General features: G+C 39.6%; 1 long non-coding RNA gene and 1 gene segment (V, D, J or C); one reads left to right on the forward strand and one right to left on the reverse strand.

The window, feature by feature from the left end:
• Positions 1-1,449: 1,449 nt before the first annotated feature.
• LOC103877248 lies at positions 1,450-11,080 on the reverse strand. The gene is made up of 4 exons (XR_004178412.1): positions 8,502-11,080; positions 7,777-8,055; positions 7,034-7,087; positions 1,450-3,256 (listed from the first exon to the last, which is right to left on the reverse strand). It is a non-coding gene; the product is annotated as an uncharacterized LOC103877248 (long non-coding RNA).
• A 128-nt stretch (positions 11,081-11,208) lies between these two features.
• On the forward strand, positions 11,209-16,311 carry LOC101008906. The segment is given in 2 exon segments: positions 11,209-11,341; positions 11,720-12,692. Coding segments are annotated over 2 exon segments (459 nt in total).
• The last annotated feature ends 261 nt before the right edge of the window (positions 16,312-16,572 follow it).

A 16,572-nucleotide genomic window follows, 5' to 3' on the forward strand; every position in this document is an offset into this window, starting at 1 on the left:
TCATATGCAAACAAAAAGGGGCCTGCATTGCCAAATAAATCCCAAGCAAAAAGAACAAAGCTGGAGGCATCACGCTACCTGACTTCAAAATATACTACAAGACTACAGTAACCAAAACAGCATGGTACTGGTATCAAAACAGAGATACAGACCAATGGAATAGAACAGAGGCCTCAGAAATAACATCACACATCTACAACCATCTGATCTTGGACAAACCTGACAAAAATAAGAAATGGGGAAAGGATTCCCTGTTTAATAAATGGTGCTGGGAAAACTGGCTACCCATATGTAGAAAGCTGAAAATGGACCCCTACCTTACACCTTACACAAAAATTAGAGACATAAATGTTAGACCTAAAACCATAAAAACCCTAGAAGAAAACCTAGGCAATACCATTCAGGACATAGGCATGGGCAAGCACTTCATGACTAAAACACCAAAAGTAATGGCAACAAAAGCCAAAATAGACAAATGGGATCTAATTAAACTAAAGAGCTTATGCACAGCAAAAGAAACTACCATCAGAGTGAACAGGCAACCTACAGAATGGGAGAAAATGTTTGCAATCTACCCATCTGACAAAGGGCTGATATCCAGAATCTACAAAGAACTCAAATTTACAAGAAAAAATCAAACAACTCCATCAAAAAGTGGGCGAATGATACGAACAGACACTTCTCAAAAGAAGACATTTATGCAGCCAACAGACACATGAAAAAATGCTCATTATCACTGGTCATCAGAGAAATGCAAATCGAAACCACAATGAGACACTATCTCACACCAGTTACAATGGTGATCATTAAAAAGTCAGGAAACAACAGGTGCTGGAGAGGATGTGGAAAAACAGGAATGTTTTTACACTATTGGTGGGAGTGTAAACTAGTTCAACTATTGTGGAAGACAATGTGGCAATTCCTCAAGGATCTAGAACTAAAAATACCATTTGACCCAGTGATCTCATTACTGGATATATATCCAAAGGATTACAAATCACACTGCTATAAAGACACATGTACACGTATGTTTACTGCAGCACTATTCACAATAGCAAAGACTTGGAACCAATCCAAATGTCCATCAATGATAGAATGGATTAAGAAAATGTGGCAAATATACACCATGGAATAGTATGCAGCCATAAAAAAGGATGAGTTCATGTTCTTTATAGGGACATGGATGAAGCTGGAAACCAACATTCTGAGCCAACTATTGCAAGCACAGAAAACCAAACACTGCATGTTTTCACTCATTCATAGGTGGGAATTGAACAATGAGAACACTTGGACAAAGGGTGGGGAACCTCACACACTGGGGCCTGTCATGGGGTGGGGGGATGGGGAAAGGATAGCATTAGGAGAAATACCTAATGTAAATGATGAGTTAATGGGTACAGCAAACCAACATGGCACATGTATACATACATAACAAACCTGCACGTTGTGCACATGTACCCTAGAACTTAAAGTATAATAATTTTTTAAAAAATTAAAAATAAAAATACTATCTGATTCAGCAATCCCACTACGGGGGATATATCTAACAGAAATGAAATCGATATGTCAGAGAAATACCCGCACTCCCATGTTTCTTGCAGCATTATTCAAAATAGCCAAGATACGGAATCAAACTAAGTGTGTAACAATGGATGAATGAAGAAAGAACATTTGGCATGTATACACAATCGAATACTATTGTTTCATAAAAATGAGTAAAATTACTGTCATTTGTAACATGGGTGAGCCTATAGGACGTTACGTGAAGTAAAATAAATCAGATGTAGAAAAATACCACACGATCTCACCCATATGTGGAATATAAAAAAATAGTTAATCTTAAGGAAGAGGTTCATCAACAGTTACAAAGTTACAATCAGGGTAGGAGGAATAAGTTCTGGTGTTCTATTAAACAGTAGGGTGACTATGGTTAACATTCAGGTATTGCAAAATAGCTAGAAGAGAGGTTTTTGAATATCCTCACCACAAAGGAATGATAAATGAGTGAAATGATAGATATGCTAACTACCCTGATTTGATCATCATACAACATATGCATATATCAAAACATCAAATTATACCCCATAAGTAGGTACAATCACAAAGTCTGTTTAAAAAATAATGCCTCTTCAGTTGATGAATTATTAAATTAAATAAGCAGGAACTTTCTATAGTTATTCCCCGCAAAATTCAAAAAGGCTCAGTGTAGATACTGTGAGAAAAGAAACAATATTACAGATCTTGCTAATAAAGACTTTAATCATTATCTTATCTTCCCCCCAGGCCATTGTCTCTTCCCACACTCCAGAAGTAAGTATAACATAGATGTATAGCCTTTTATTCCATTTATCCATTTTGGTGTATAGTTTTCTATTTCATAGATATAATTTAAAATATGTTAATATACTGCACGTATTTTTATATTATAGAATATAACAATATTGTTGTGTAATTTGCTTGTATGACTCTACATTATGCTTTAAGAACTATCCAATACATGTAGGAACAGTTACATAGTGATATATGACACAACAGTGTATCTTTTTTAACTGTGATATGATCTTATTACAACTTATAGTATAATTTATTTCTTCCTTTATTGATGACTAGTTTGTTTGCAAATTTTTGCTGTCATACACAATCTTAAGTAAAACAAAAAACAAAAAAACAAAAAACTGCATATACTGGAAGATGCAGTATACTCAAGATGTAGTGTTTTCCATGGATCACTGAGGAAATACAGCATCCTGTATTTCTGTAAACTTTTTTATTTTCCAAAGTTCAGAATTTGAGATTGGGCAGACTGCAGGAATGGGAGCATGAAGAGAACACAGAAAAGGTCAGCTACTGTTCAATTAAACTGCTCTTGATTATGGTGGGTGGGATGTGGCTGGTGGTGGCCATGGCAGTTGGTGATGTGGATCCAAAAAGGGGCCAAATATGTTACTTGTGAAGAACCACAGAGTTGAATGCACTGCTGCCTGGCTTCCTGGGTGGAGCCTGTGACACTGGGAGTCTCACAGGAAAGCAATGTCTTGAGTAGGGCTTTAGGTCTGTAATCACCAAAGGTTTATTCAAGTCCCTGTGCAAGGAGACCTGAAGCCATGTCACTCAGTCCGAGTCAAATCACAGCAGCCAAGCAGAGCTTCTGAAACTCATTCTGCCCCTAGAGGAGGTCTAGCAGAGACCACTGGTTGGGTCTGGGAGATGTCACAACCACTGATATGCTGAGCAGAAGGCCAAGCAAGTTGTTAACCTGTAAGTTTTTGTCATAAAAAACAATAAAATGTTTTGAAATAAGTAAACATATTATTTTTACACAATGTGGTCATTACCTAAAAATAAATCTGATTTCCGTATTCTAGCAGTAATGGTATAGAAAAATGTGTGATTTGCATATATTCACTTAAAATAATGTTCCAAAAATATTTATGAATTATTCATTGGCATGTCAGTTACTTTCATGAGGTGATATAATTAAAGTAATATTTGTATCAAAAGATAAAGTATATTTTTTCTGATGAAAAATGAATCACGTCAGAAATTATTGTCTATTCTAAGATGATGGATCCCATGATGAGTGAGTTTAAAATTGTGTTTCCAAGCAGAAGTGTCAATAAAAGAAAGCATAGAATATAGTAAGTAATTTTTTCACACATACAAAGAATAACTAGTCTTTAGAGTACTTTTCCATTCATGAGTGAGAACACACATCCAACCCGAAATCTGTTGATTTCACCCCACAATCACCAGTGTGGAGACTAAAGGTAGCACAATTAAAATTACATTTTTAACCAGAAAGTACAAAAACGAAGAAAAGATGGTTCTTAGAAAATAGTTTGCAAAACAAAGAATGACATGTCTGTAGAAGGTATTCACAAGTGGGGACTCACATCTAACCAAAATTCTAGAGATTTCACCATCACAAACACTACTTTGGAACCTGGAGATGCTGCACATCCTCCTGTGAGCAGGACGCTCATTGGGACCCTGCACAGTGTGATGGCCCCAAACACAAAGCTCCCAAGGAAGCTCAGCCTTTCAGTGTGGCAGGAGAGGCTGCGGTGCCAGGGGCTATTTCCACAGCAGGTGGACTCAGGTGGACTCAGGCAGTTGGCTGGAGAGTCTTTGAGGAAGAGGACATGAGGCCTCAGTCATGGGTACATGCTCCTCTTCTGTGTGAACAAGGGCCGGGGCTCTGTAGGGCACCTTCCAGAGCCTCTTCCTTCCTAACTATTTGGGGCGCTCAAGTCACACAGACTCTCTAGGTTTGGCTGCCACATCCTCCCTGGAACAGTCACTAAAGTTTCCTGCTGTCCTCACGGCTGCAGGGATGCTCAGTCACGTCACTGGGAGGAGATCCTAGTGTGTCCTGTCCTTAGCTGCTGCCGCTGATGACCTTCAGGGCACTTCTTCTTGATTTTGCTAAGTGACCCCACAAGTGCCCATCGTGCTGACCAACCATCCTCCTGACCAAGCATCAGGAGGTTAGAAATCAGCCTGCACTGCATGACTTTTGGCTTGTGAGCAAATTGTGAGCAAATCAGAGCTCACAGGAGTCTCATGTATGTGCAGCTCATAATAATATCATATGAGAATCTTATTCTAACTTTCTCAGTCTCCCAGCTCTCTGTGAGTAGTTACTCACTCTGATCATCCACTCTAAAACATTCCTCTTGTGAAGCTACGGCAGATGTTTTTATTTTGAGACCGATATGATTCTAATGGTGGAATACATGATGTGTGCTTACCACATTCTCACATTTCCAAGAATAAATAACCCTTCTTTTGAGTGTAATTTGCCCCCTTTTTTTTTTTAACTAGTTTATCAGGGTTGGAGATCAAGGGATTGATTTTAAAACTTTCTTGCTAAAGTGCATGAATATTGCTAGAAATTTACTGCTTTTTCGTATTCCACAAATGTGGATATGCCATATATACTTTCAGTTCAAAATACTTTTTAATTTTCATTTTTGTTTTTTCTTTGTTCCAAATTATATTTAGTAGTATTTTACTTAGTTTTAAATTATATGGATTTTTTTGATAAATGTCTTTTTAAAACTGATTTTTGTATTTCAGCAGTTTCAGGGGAACACGAGGTTTCAGGTTCTACTGGTGAGTTGTATAGTAGTGAAGTCTAGGCTTTTAGTTATCCGCCACCTGAAGCATGTACATTGTACCCAGGAGGAAAATTTTCATCCCTCCTCTTGGTGCACCATCTCCCTCCAAATCACTCTCTGTTGCCGATTTCTAATACAATTCTTTTGGTTATCGAGAATTTATTTTGTATGATTTATGTCGGTTTAATTTCACTGAAATATCTTGTGGCTCAAAATATTATGTATCTTAGCAAATGTTTTGAAAATAATTTGCTGTGGTTTGGTGGAGTGTTCTTTAAGCACTAATCTTGTCCAGATGGTTGATAGCGTTGTCCAAGTTGTCTGTACCTGCAATGGCCCAAGAAGAAGGGCTGTTTGCACTGCAATGTGCACCTGCTGCAGAGCACTTGTCTACCCTGAGCCCCACTCAAGGCTTCAGACTTTCATGTCATCTGGTGAGCCAAACCTGTATTCCAAGGGGTAGAATATGTAGCCTTCAGAAATCAAAAAAGGCCCACTAGGGGCTTCCTTCTTTTAAAGACAAACACACTCATTAAACACACTGGAATAGAAGAGTTATTGCTGTCATTCTGAACTCTGATTCTCTCCATGTTTATGTAGCACGCATTACAGTGGCCTTATTAATTATTAATGGACACACTTTTAGTGCTGTTCTATGACAGCTGTACAGATGAATGCCCAGCTACAAGGTGCAGGGCAATGCCAGCTGTGGTAAATCAGCCTCCCAACCACAGCCACCATATGAATAGGCAGCCACAAAGAGTCCCTAAGTCAATTCTGATCATTTACCTGATCTTGGTGCAGTATCTGGACTTGCTCTCTAATGAAGAGGGTCTAAAAATTTGACATTGTGATGTCCTTGATTCTGTTGCACCAACTTTCATCTGGTCTTTCTGTCAGTCACTCACTAGGGCACACAAGTCAAACTCTCCATATATATTATTATCTTTTTCCAAGTTCTAGTTAAAAGGTCTTTTCTAGATTTGCCTAGCAAATGAAATATTTTAATTCTATGAATAGTGTTGCGCAAATTGTGCCTCTCTCTGTGTCTCTCTGCAAATGTTCACATGAGGACAAATGTCATAATATGTTTCTCATTATTTTTATTTTCCTCTACATTTTCTGAGTAAAATAAACTGTTATGAGAGTACTATGAGTTTAGTTTGAACCCTAGACAGACTTGCTGAAATTGAATATGTTAGCATCAACCCAGAAACCAAAGATACTCGTCTTTCTTAATGACATACTCACAATTGTTATGTAGAACTAGATATTTGCTTTGATTTTCCACAGAATGAATAGAATTTTCTCTTTTATTTTGCCTTATATCGTTAATTTTTGTATAATCAGTTTTCCCGGGGTAACAGATTAATACATATTCTCATATTCAGTTTTAATTTCTTTTTATGGCTGCTAGGATTCTAGAACACAAAATAAATCATTTTGCAGGTTGAGGATGTTTCAAATTTACTAAGGTAAGAATATTAAATATGAGTAAGATGGAGCCAAGTAAGTGTCTAGCAAGAGATGATGCCTCTAGTCCTTTGTTAAACTTAGTAGTTACGTTCCTGATTGCTCCTGGGAGGTCAGAATTTATCTTTTTAAATTTTATTTTATTAATGATTCTTCATTCTCTTCCTCCTTGGAGGCATTTTATAAGAGCCAACTTCTAGAAGTACTGAAAAGCAAGGTCAGTTGGTTGTTCATGGAGCATTTACACTTGGGTGATTCTTAGCTACTGCTCTAGAGAGACCAAGTAACAATGAAGTTCAGTACCGTGAGGTGAAGCTGCTGCTTCCAGTAGGGCAGGGAGTCACTCTTTCCAGTTGTCAATGCAGAGATTGTGTTATTATTATTATTAACTATTATTTTAAGACAAGGAATGAGAACTAAATAATTTATTCAGCTCTTACCTGCTTCCCGTTCTGAAGTTTCGATTTTTGCTAGCAGGAGATGAAAGGAAGAAGCTAAAAGACAATTTCAGTTATTTTAGGAATCAGTTTACGTGAGTTAATTTGATCCCTGATTTTTTTCCTGAGAGTCTTAAAATTTCTTTAATTATAATTAATATGAGTATTTTATGGATTCTTAGAATTATTTAAAATGAAAGAAAAAGCTATGAGTGTGAGAACTCTCAAACTCTATTTCCGTTTTTTCTATAGGTAAATTATCTAAGTTAAGAGAAAAAAGTTACTTTACTTTTTCTCACACAAATTGTCATATCAACTGCAGCTTCCACTACAGTTTAAAGGATAAATTCGCCAATTAAGTCTCAGGAAAGTTTTTGGGTTTACCACTTCCCATCTTTCAAGTAAGCCAGGGTTTATTGTATGGTTAACAAGGCCAATATCACATTCAAAGAGTGGAAAAAATTACTAACCTCCTAAGCAAGCTAAGGTTTTATGAAGACCTACTTTTGAGAGCAGAAGACCTTTTATGCAAGAATGAGAATTGAGAGGGAACTTTTAAGACACAGAATGCTCAGGAAGGAAACAGAAGCATTTCTTCCCTTTGTGCAGTTTGTTTGTAGGTGAGGTGGGCTTTGCAGAAAGATTAACAAGCACAAAGGAAAAGCTCACCACTTAATCCCACAGCTGTGTGTATAGTTTTATAAAATTTCTAAATATTTTTTCCAAGAAAAAGTGAAGAACAATACCTCAAACATTTGGAAACATGTTCAGCTTAGACAGGTCTAGAACAGGGTCTGAAAGTGAAACACACAAACAATCCTGTTTCTTCCAGTGCTGGAGAGATAGATTCTCAGAAGCAGAAGATACGCATTCACAGAAACTTCATTCCCTGAGCTGTCTGTGTTCCAGAGTATTTATCTGTGAATCGATGCTCCAGTGAGTGACAATTTACAGTTAGTGAGAGAATGCAGACAGCTTCCACCCCAGGTTCCTTGCAGCCAGGAATCCAGTCACAGGACCTGCAGCTTCACAGAGGGACACTCGTGGGTGGCTTGGTCTTAATTCTCAACCAAAGAGAAACTCCCCTTTAATCAAAAAGAACCTTCATTTTACCCCAGGTTAAACAGGCCTCTGTGTTTCTCAGCCTCTTCCATGGTAGTGTTGGTCTGGAGAATTTGGACTAACACAATCTGTAGAACAAAGTCTACAGAATTGGAAACAGTGATACATAAATGAGCCAAACATGGTCTGTGTGTTCTGACCCCTATATTGCTTATTTCAAAACTGCATTTATTTCTCAATGGCCTGTTCCAAACTCAAATTTTACAATGTAATTATTTTAAAAACAGCCCAAAGAAGAATATTTTTAGGCTTTTAGAAAATAATTACTTTGCATGTACAGAAAATTTCAACCACATCTGCTAGCAATAAGATAAATCCCAGTTATGAAAACTTTAAACCAGAAACTCACCACTGTGTTGCTGTGCGGCGTCCCCTAGACACACAGCCCCTTGTCCAGTAACCCATCCGTTTTGAGAAGCAACGCTGACATCTTATTCTCTGCACAGATTCCTGCTGGGAGGGTCTTGTCTGCAAACCTGTGAAAGCCTCACTCAATAAAGTCATGTGTGCGACTGCCCCCCTGCGGCCATCTCTTTTCCTTGCTCAGCCCGCAAGTCCTTCCAATCCCCTACAAATCAGATCACACTGTCCACCCCAAACACTGACTCCAGGGTCATGAACACAAACAATTCCACTTCTAAGTCTCTCTTCCCAATCCTTATGAATAATGCAGTTGCTCCCAATTCTATGGACCCCAAACTAACCGCATCAGAAACAGGAGACACAGTCACAATAAACCCCACCTGCATAAGTCCTCCCTCATTCAGGTGACCATGGTTCATGTTAGAGACACACAGAGGCAGAGGCCTGCTGCACACCTAGATCTGAATGGAGATGGTTCTGACACCTTCTGATCTGTGTCCACTGTGGAATGACCAGCTTTGTCTGCTGTTGTCGAAGCCTTGAGGTAAGGTGTCAACAGATAAGAGAGGGAGGTTTCTAATCAGAATTAGTAATATTATTATTTAAGTATATAGGTAATATAGGGTAATTTCAATGCCCTTTTCTGACTATAAAAGATCTTTACAAGATTTGACGTTTTATGGTATGTAAGGCAACAGGTCGTGAGATTTTTTTAAATCACAGTGGTAGCCTTCTTAACGATTTTTTATTAAGTTTCATAGGAAACAGCAAGGCTATCTTAAATTCAAGCATCTTAAAGAATACTTTGCAAAAATAACATATTTAAGAATTGACTTTTAGTATAAGACAACCTAAAAATTTTTTTACTGTTATTCACTTTTTTGCAATTCAAATTTCCATATTGAATAATGGATAGAACTGGTTCTTCATTTAACACCCTGTCAGAATAATTATTTAAAACTTGCAAGAAGATGCACCATCTTGTTCTATTTTAGTTAGGCTGATTACGTTTTGTGTTTTCTTTTCCTTTTCCTGCGGCCTCTGACATTTCTTTTTTTCACTATTATGATTAATTAGGAGTCTAATTCTTTCAAGACTAAGAAGCAGATTAGAATTGGTTAATAACATAAGAAAAGAAAAAGTCAAGTACACAAAAGTTACTAAATTTAATGAGGAAAAGAGTTAATAAATTTGAAATCGTAAAATATGAACCTTTATTCTAAACCAATTCTTAAGTACAATTTGATTGCCTTAACCCAAATTATTGCAATGGCATTCAATATTTAAAAGTCAATGTCATCGTTATTCAATTATCTTTTCCAATCTTGGAAAAAGCATTATTTTGGCAGATTTCCCAGAAGATATTTTAAACCAAATTTCATCTGGAATTATACCCAGAATTTCATTTATTTATGTTCTTGGACAATTAAATATGAATTTCTGTTAAATTACCCAAGATTACATAGCAGTACAAGTTAGTCTTTCAATTGTTCCACGATTTTTTTTTCCAGAAATGTGACTGTCCTTGTGATGGTGTTTGGTATCGGCACCATTATTCAGGAGCTGTTCAATTAAATATTAAGGACGTCACTAACAAATGAAGAAACATGAGACTGATCCCCTTTGTAATGATCAGCTGTGGGGCAGACCACATCCCTGAGCTGTGCACTTCTTTACATGAAACCATGAAAATGTCAGCTTCAGGTACAGGTTACCCTGAGACATAAAACTGTAGATGCAGTCCTTGCTCTTCTCACATAGACAATTTCCTTCTGAAATCTGGACTCACAGCTGTGGCTGCAGCACATCCAGACTGGGGGTGACTCAGGTCTCACTCAGGGTTGGCAAGAACCTGGAAGCCCTGATAGGACCTGATCCCACATGACCAGGGAGACTGTGTGAGAAGAGTTTTCCTAAACACTACTCGGAAAAACATCATGCAGTGTTATTTCTTATTTGGTCCGTATCATTAACCTAGGAAATTCTTCCCTATGAGGGCCTGCTGGTTAATCTTATATATGTGAGATGATCACGATGGGACTATCCCAGATTGAACAGTTGGTCACCAGGAACTTTATATTCACTGCCTGAGGTATAACACTCTTGCCCACTTTCCTCTTACTTATGCTGGGTTCTTGGCTCTAAATGTAGAGACCCACATCATTCTCCCTGTGAGGCCCTTGGACAGAGTGCTCTTATGGGGCTCAGTCATCAGGTGCCAGGGAAGGGGAGATTCTAACACGTGTATTGAACAATGTTGACCAGTTATCCTGGAAACAGCAGACACCAGGCAATACTTGCACTCAGGAGCACTTTTCATTTGCAGGTCCTCTGCCCGTCTGTGCTTGTGGGAATGAGGCTGTTTTCTTCTCTAGACTGACAGGAGGGAGCCATGCAGGATAACATTTACCTCCCAGAGATGCATCCTAGAAACACATTTCCATATTGTCAGGGTCCTTGTGCTTTCTCCGTGTGGCATGCTCTGCACAATGTGTCCCTGCCCAAGGTCCCAACTTTCACAGTCAGAGACTTCTTCCCTTGACCACATGCAAACTTGACTTGAACTATGTTTGTTTTGCTCCAACAAACATTTTATGTCACATTGTTCACAGAAGAGACATTCCCCCTGCCCCATCAACATTTTTTCACACCACTGCACCCACCAGGGGATTTGCATGTTGTTCCCTAGGGGAGGACCCTCCCTTGTGAGTCTGAGATAAAAGCTCAGCTCTAACCTTGCCTTGACTGATCAGGACTCCTCAGGTCACCTTCTCACAATGAGGCTCCCTGCTCAGCTCCTGGGGCTGCTAATGCTCTGGGTCCCTGGTAAGGAGAGGATTAAAATAAGGTGGGAAAATGGGGTGGGAGGGTGAGATCTGGAGGCTTCACAGCTTCCTGTATTTATTTCAACCATGTGTTATAAGCACATGGTCTATGCTCGAGGAAAGAGAATTCGTATTTTTGTCTCAGAAATAAGCATGAATCACCTTCTAGGAACAATGACCATTGCTCTGGTTAAGATCTTGAAACTAAAGAGTTTCCTGCTGGCTAGTAAATAATGGGTTCATTTTAGAAAGTCTACTTCTTATGATATAAATCAAAACTTGAAAATATATGTAACTGTAAATGAATATCTTAAGGAAAATCATGAAAGCTGCTCATAATGTGTCTATATAATCTTGCACACCTCTGTTATTATTTCAGGATATAGTGGGGATATTGTGATGACCCAGACTCCACTCTCCCTGCCTGTCATCCCTGGAGAGCCGGCCTCCATCTCCTGCAGGTCTAGTCAGAGCCTCTTGGATAGTGACGGGTACACCTGTTTGGACTGGTACCTGCAGAAGCCAGGCCAGTCTCCACAGCTCCTGATCTATGAGGTTTCCAACCGAGCCTCTGGAGTCCCTGACAGGTTCAGTGGCAGTGGGTCAGTCACTGATTTCACCCTGAAAATCAGCCGGGTGGAGGCTGAGGATGTTGGGGTTTATTACTGCATGCAAAGTATAGAGTTTCCTCCCACAGTGCTACATCTTCGAACAGGAACCTCCCTGCTGGGTTGGCCCAGCTGCCCACATGCACTGCTTGTCTGGGGAGCAGCTCGGCAGGGCCTCTGAGACTGCAGAAATGGAGGCTGTTGGAGAATACAGGACAGAGTTTGCTGCTGAGGACTCTAGCCCATGAGAGCCTCAGCAGTGTTTTAGTCCCACGTGTAAGGTCCCGTCAGCTGCTACAGGTGGCCACCTGCTCTGGGAGCAAGCAGCTCTGATGAAGGGAGAATGAATGAAAGCTCATCCTCACCCTCCCTGTCTGGCCCACATTTGTCCAGTCCATTTATTTGGCAGAACAATTAGATCACGGATGCAGGTTAGTGATAACACAAGTGAAATACATGTTACAAACGACTGGTTTGGAGATAGTTTTATGCATGATAACAGTGGGTCATACTGGGAAATTGCTATCTTCCCACTTTCCAAATGTTCTCTCTCCTTTACCACTCACACAACCCTGGCCTCTCTAGTATTATGGTGGAGAAAGCATTCTGCACCAGCTGTCCTCACGGGAGTATGGCTAAGAATAGTTAGTTACAATGTTTGATTTTTATTTACTACTTGTAGATTTTAAAAATCCAGGGCAGGCTGGGCGCGGTGGCTCAAGCCTGTAATCCCAGCACTTTGGGAGACCGAGACGGGCGGATCACGAGGTCAGGAGATCGAGACTATCCTGGCAAACACGGTGAAACCCCGTCTCTACTAAAAAAATACCAAAAAACTAGCCGGGCGAGGTGGCGGACGCCTGTAGTCCCAGCTACTGGGGAGGCTGAGGGAGGAGAATGGTGTGAACCCGGGAGGCAGAGCTTGCAGTGAGCTGAGATCCGGCCACTGCACTCCAGCCTGGGCGACGGAGTAAGACTCCATTTCAAAAAAAAAAAAAAAAAAAAAAAAAAAAAAAAAAAAAAAATCCAGGGCAGATATAAATCCTAATACCAAAATAGTTTGATTTTCCTCAGTTACCTTTTACTGACTGAAAATGGAGTTCCTGCAATTCCAATAGTGGGCTTTGAAAATAAACAAAATAACTCAGAAGGAAAACATAAAAGTCTCTGTAATGTACCGCAGGAACAATGCAGAATTATATGAGATTTTTATTTCCTCCTCAAATTTTTAGAATTTTAAAAGTATTTTACTGACATAGTGTTTTAGAGAGGAAATACTTAGTAGTATGTTTTCATAAGAAAATGATTCAAAAACTGAATAAACGTGTTATTTTTTATGACACTTTTTTTGAAAATAATCTGAATCCTCTATTTTAGTTGTAAATGCATAGAAAAATTATGCTCTTAATAGATTCCATTAACAATAGTGCTGTAAATTTACATGCTTTCTTTTTCTTTTCTTTTCTTTTCTTTTTTCTTTTTCTTTTTTTTTTTTTTTTTTGAGACGGAGTCTCTTTCTGTCGCCAGGCTTGAATGCAGTGGCACGACCTTGGTTCACTGCAACCTGCGCCTCCCGGGTTCAAGCGATTCTCCTACCTCGGTCTCCTGAGCAGCTGGGACTGCAGGTGTGTGCCACCACACCCAGCTAATTTTTGTACTTTTAGTAGAGATGGGGTTTCACTATGTTTTCCAGGATGGTCTCAATCTCCTGACCTTGAGATCCACCTGCCTCAGCCTCCCAAAGTGCTGGAATTACAGGCGTGAGCCCCGATGTCTGGCCTATGCTTTCTTAATATGAGGGCTATGGTCTGATAAATATCTATATACATTTTGCCATGCAACTTTTAAACCTAACAGAATTGCTTTCTGTTGAAAAAGCGATAGTGCTTTTTTCACCATAATACTAGAGAGAACAGTTTTGTTTGAGTGGTAAAGGAGAGAGAAAGTTTGGAAAGTGGGAAGATTGCAATTTCCCAGTATGACCAAGTATTATCATGTATAATCATGATTTGATTGTTCTGCCAAATAAATTTATATGAATCCAAGTAATGAGTGATGTCTCTTACATGTGATAATATGGTGTAGAGACACAAAAGACTAGTTAAGCCAAGAGAACAATATATCGATGAAGGCTAAGGACTTAAATTATAGTGAGATGATTTATTTCAAGATAAAGGATTCCATAGTAAGTGCAATTAAAATTCCAATATGTCATTTCTGTCAGGTTTAAAAGTTGCATGGCAAAAATGTATATAGATATTTATCAGACCATAGCCCTCAAAGTAAGAATCATAAGACACTTAATATGTTATTCAAAAATACTAATTAATGCATCATTGAGCCTAAATGTTATTACAGAATGCAGTAAAAGAAAATAAGATGTAAGTAGCAAGAGCAGGAGATACAGCAATTCCGTTGTCACTTTAGCCCTCCTGTGATTGACAGCACCTAATCACCTTGAGTTTCTGCTTTCTGTGAGACAGAAGATAAAATAAAAATCCATTCAAGGTGGTTAGATATGTTTTTAGAAAAAGCAAACAAATGTACAACCTACCTGATGTTGATATCCCAAAGGTCTATATTCTCAAGTCAAAATGGTGAAAAGTAAATGATTCCAAAAACTGAAAGGGGAGAGATACAAGAAGAATCACAGCATAATCAGATTTATTACAAAGAAGCCTCAAAATATGGTGTACTAAATGTGATAAGGTTTCTGTGTTGCCTGGCAGTGCAGAGGCAGGCGGGAGGCCTTTGTGGTGTGGGTGGCTCTGCTCCACGAGGTCACTCAGGTGGGCAGGAGGCACGACCACCCTAAGAGCACAGTCTTCCTCCTTCCTCACAGTCACTGCCTCCATGGTCATCCTCAGCAGCATGAGGCGGAACAGAGTGGAGAGAAAGCTGTTTTCTTCTAAGGACCAAAAGCAAAAACAGAAAAAAAAAAAAAAAAAAATCTGAAGCTTTCCATCAGTGACAAATGTACTTTTGACTCAGTCACGCAATTGAGAAATTTTCCATTGATTGGATCTGCTGATAAACCCACATTCATTGTTTGTTTGTTTTAATCTGAAAATGCATTTACATAATTCTTGAAAATATTTTTTGGCTATAAACTTATATTTGTTGTAGCCTATTTGAAGTTGTCATTTGCTATTTCATAATTGCTGCTAAAAAGTCATTTATCAAAAAATCTGTGACTCTAACTGTTCTTGTTTGAAAGGAATACATCCTTTTTAGATACTCAGACTCCTTTTAAGCTCTTCATTTGGCTCTCCTTTGTTTCTGATTCAATGTATTGTTTATTTGTGATTAATTAATCAATAATTAATTTTCACAATCACAGAATCAAATGTCCTGTAAGTTGCTATGCCAAAGACCTGTCTGAAGATGGCAAACACACTCCACAATAAACAAAAGACAACACCATGGTCTCAGGAACACTGAGAAAGTAGGAGTACTGGTGTCCCGTTATCAACAGGGAGCCCTAGAGTTAGAGTCGGGTCTTTCCTGTGACCTGGACACCTGGGAGGAGCCACCTGTGTGCTGAGTTGTGGGAACCTGCCCCGTGCCCTGAGACTGGAAGCACGGCCTTGGCTATGTCCCACCTGCTATGGACTGAATTGTGTCCTCAGATTCATGTTGAAACTCTGATTTTCATTGTGACTGTAGAAATTAGGACGTCTAAAGATGTAATTGAGGACATGGAGCGGGGGAGGTGGCATCTGCAAACCAGGAAGAACGTCTTTACCAGAAAACAAACCCTGCTGGACATCGATCTGGGATATTCCAGGCACCAGAAAGGTGAAAATGAAATCCTGTGGTTTATGCCATCCAGTCCCACGTTTTTCGTGTGGCAGCACAAGCTGACTCATCCACCTTCCCTACCCTCTCTGAGCAAGGTCAGCCTCAGGAGGCCCTCATGGACATGGGGACCCAGCTTTGCTCCTCTTCCTCCTGCTTTTCCAACTCTCTGGTGAGGAGGGAGAACTCAGGCTTCAACTTCAGTTTCTGTGCATTAAACATGAATGTTTCCTTCAAGATGAAATTTTTAGCCCATTTTGCTTTCTTATCAGAATTTAATAGAACTGAATAAAGCATTTACTTAGAATTAATATTTGGGGATGTTCATATTTGTTCCTCACTTATATGACAGTTGGGATATTGTGGGGTGCTCATCTCCAGGCCCCTCCCTGTATTCCAGGAGACAGGGTCACTGTTACCAACTGGACCAGTCAGGGTAATAGCAGTGTCCTTGCCTAGCTTAATGGGAAAAAATGCCTGGCTGCTAGCTCTTGCTCACTCCCACAGCCCCCTGGACATGATGCCTGCCTGGGTCAAGGGGGTGAGTCTGGACAGATGTCACTCTGTTCATGAGCAGCCTAACTACCTTGATAACCTCCCATTGTGAACAGAGTCCCAGAAGTTGCTCCAACTGTGAAAGTTGGACAGAGAAATCCCACATCACTGCAGTCAGAGGGGGGCTGTGAAAAGACCATGGAGGAGTTTCATACTATGAACACTCACCACTGAGCCATGGTGACCAGTCTGTCTGACGGGAGCCTTCAGGGGAGGACTGGCTCATGATGTGGTCTGGAGGTTGTTTTTGTCACCATCTTGGTTCTAGCTG

Source organism: Papio anubis, chromosome 14 (genome assembly GCF_008728515.1).
Source record: "Papio anubis isolate 15944 chromosome 14, Panubis1.0, whole genome shotgun sequence".
NCBI classification, from domain to species: domain Eukaryota; kingdom Metazoa; phylum Chordata; class Mammalia; order Primates; family Cercopithecidae; genus Papio; species Papio anubis.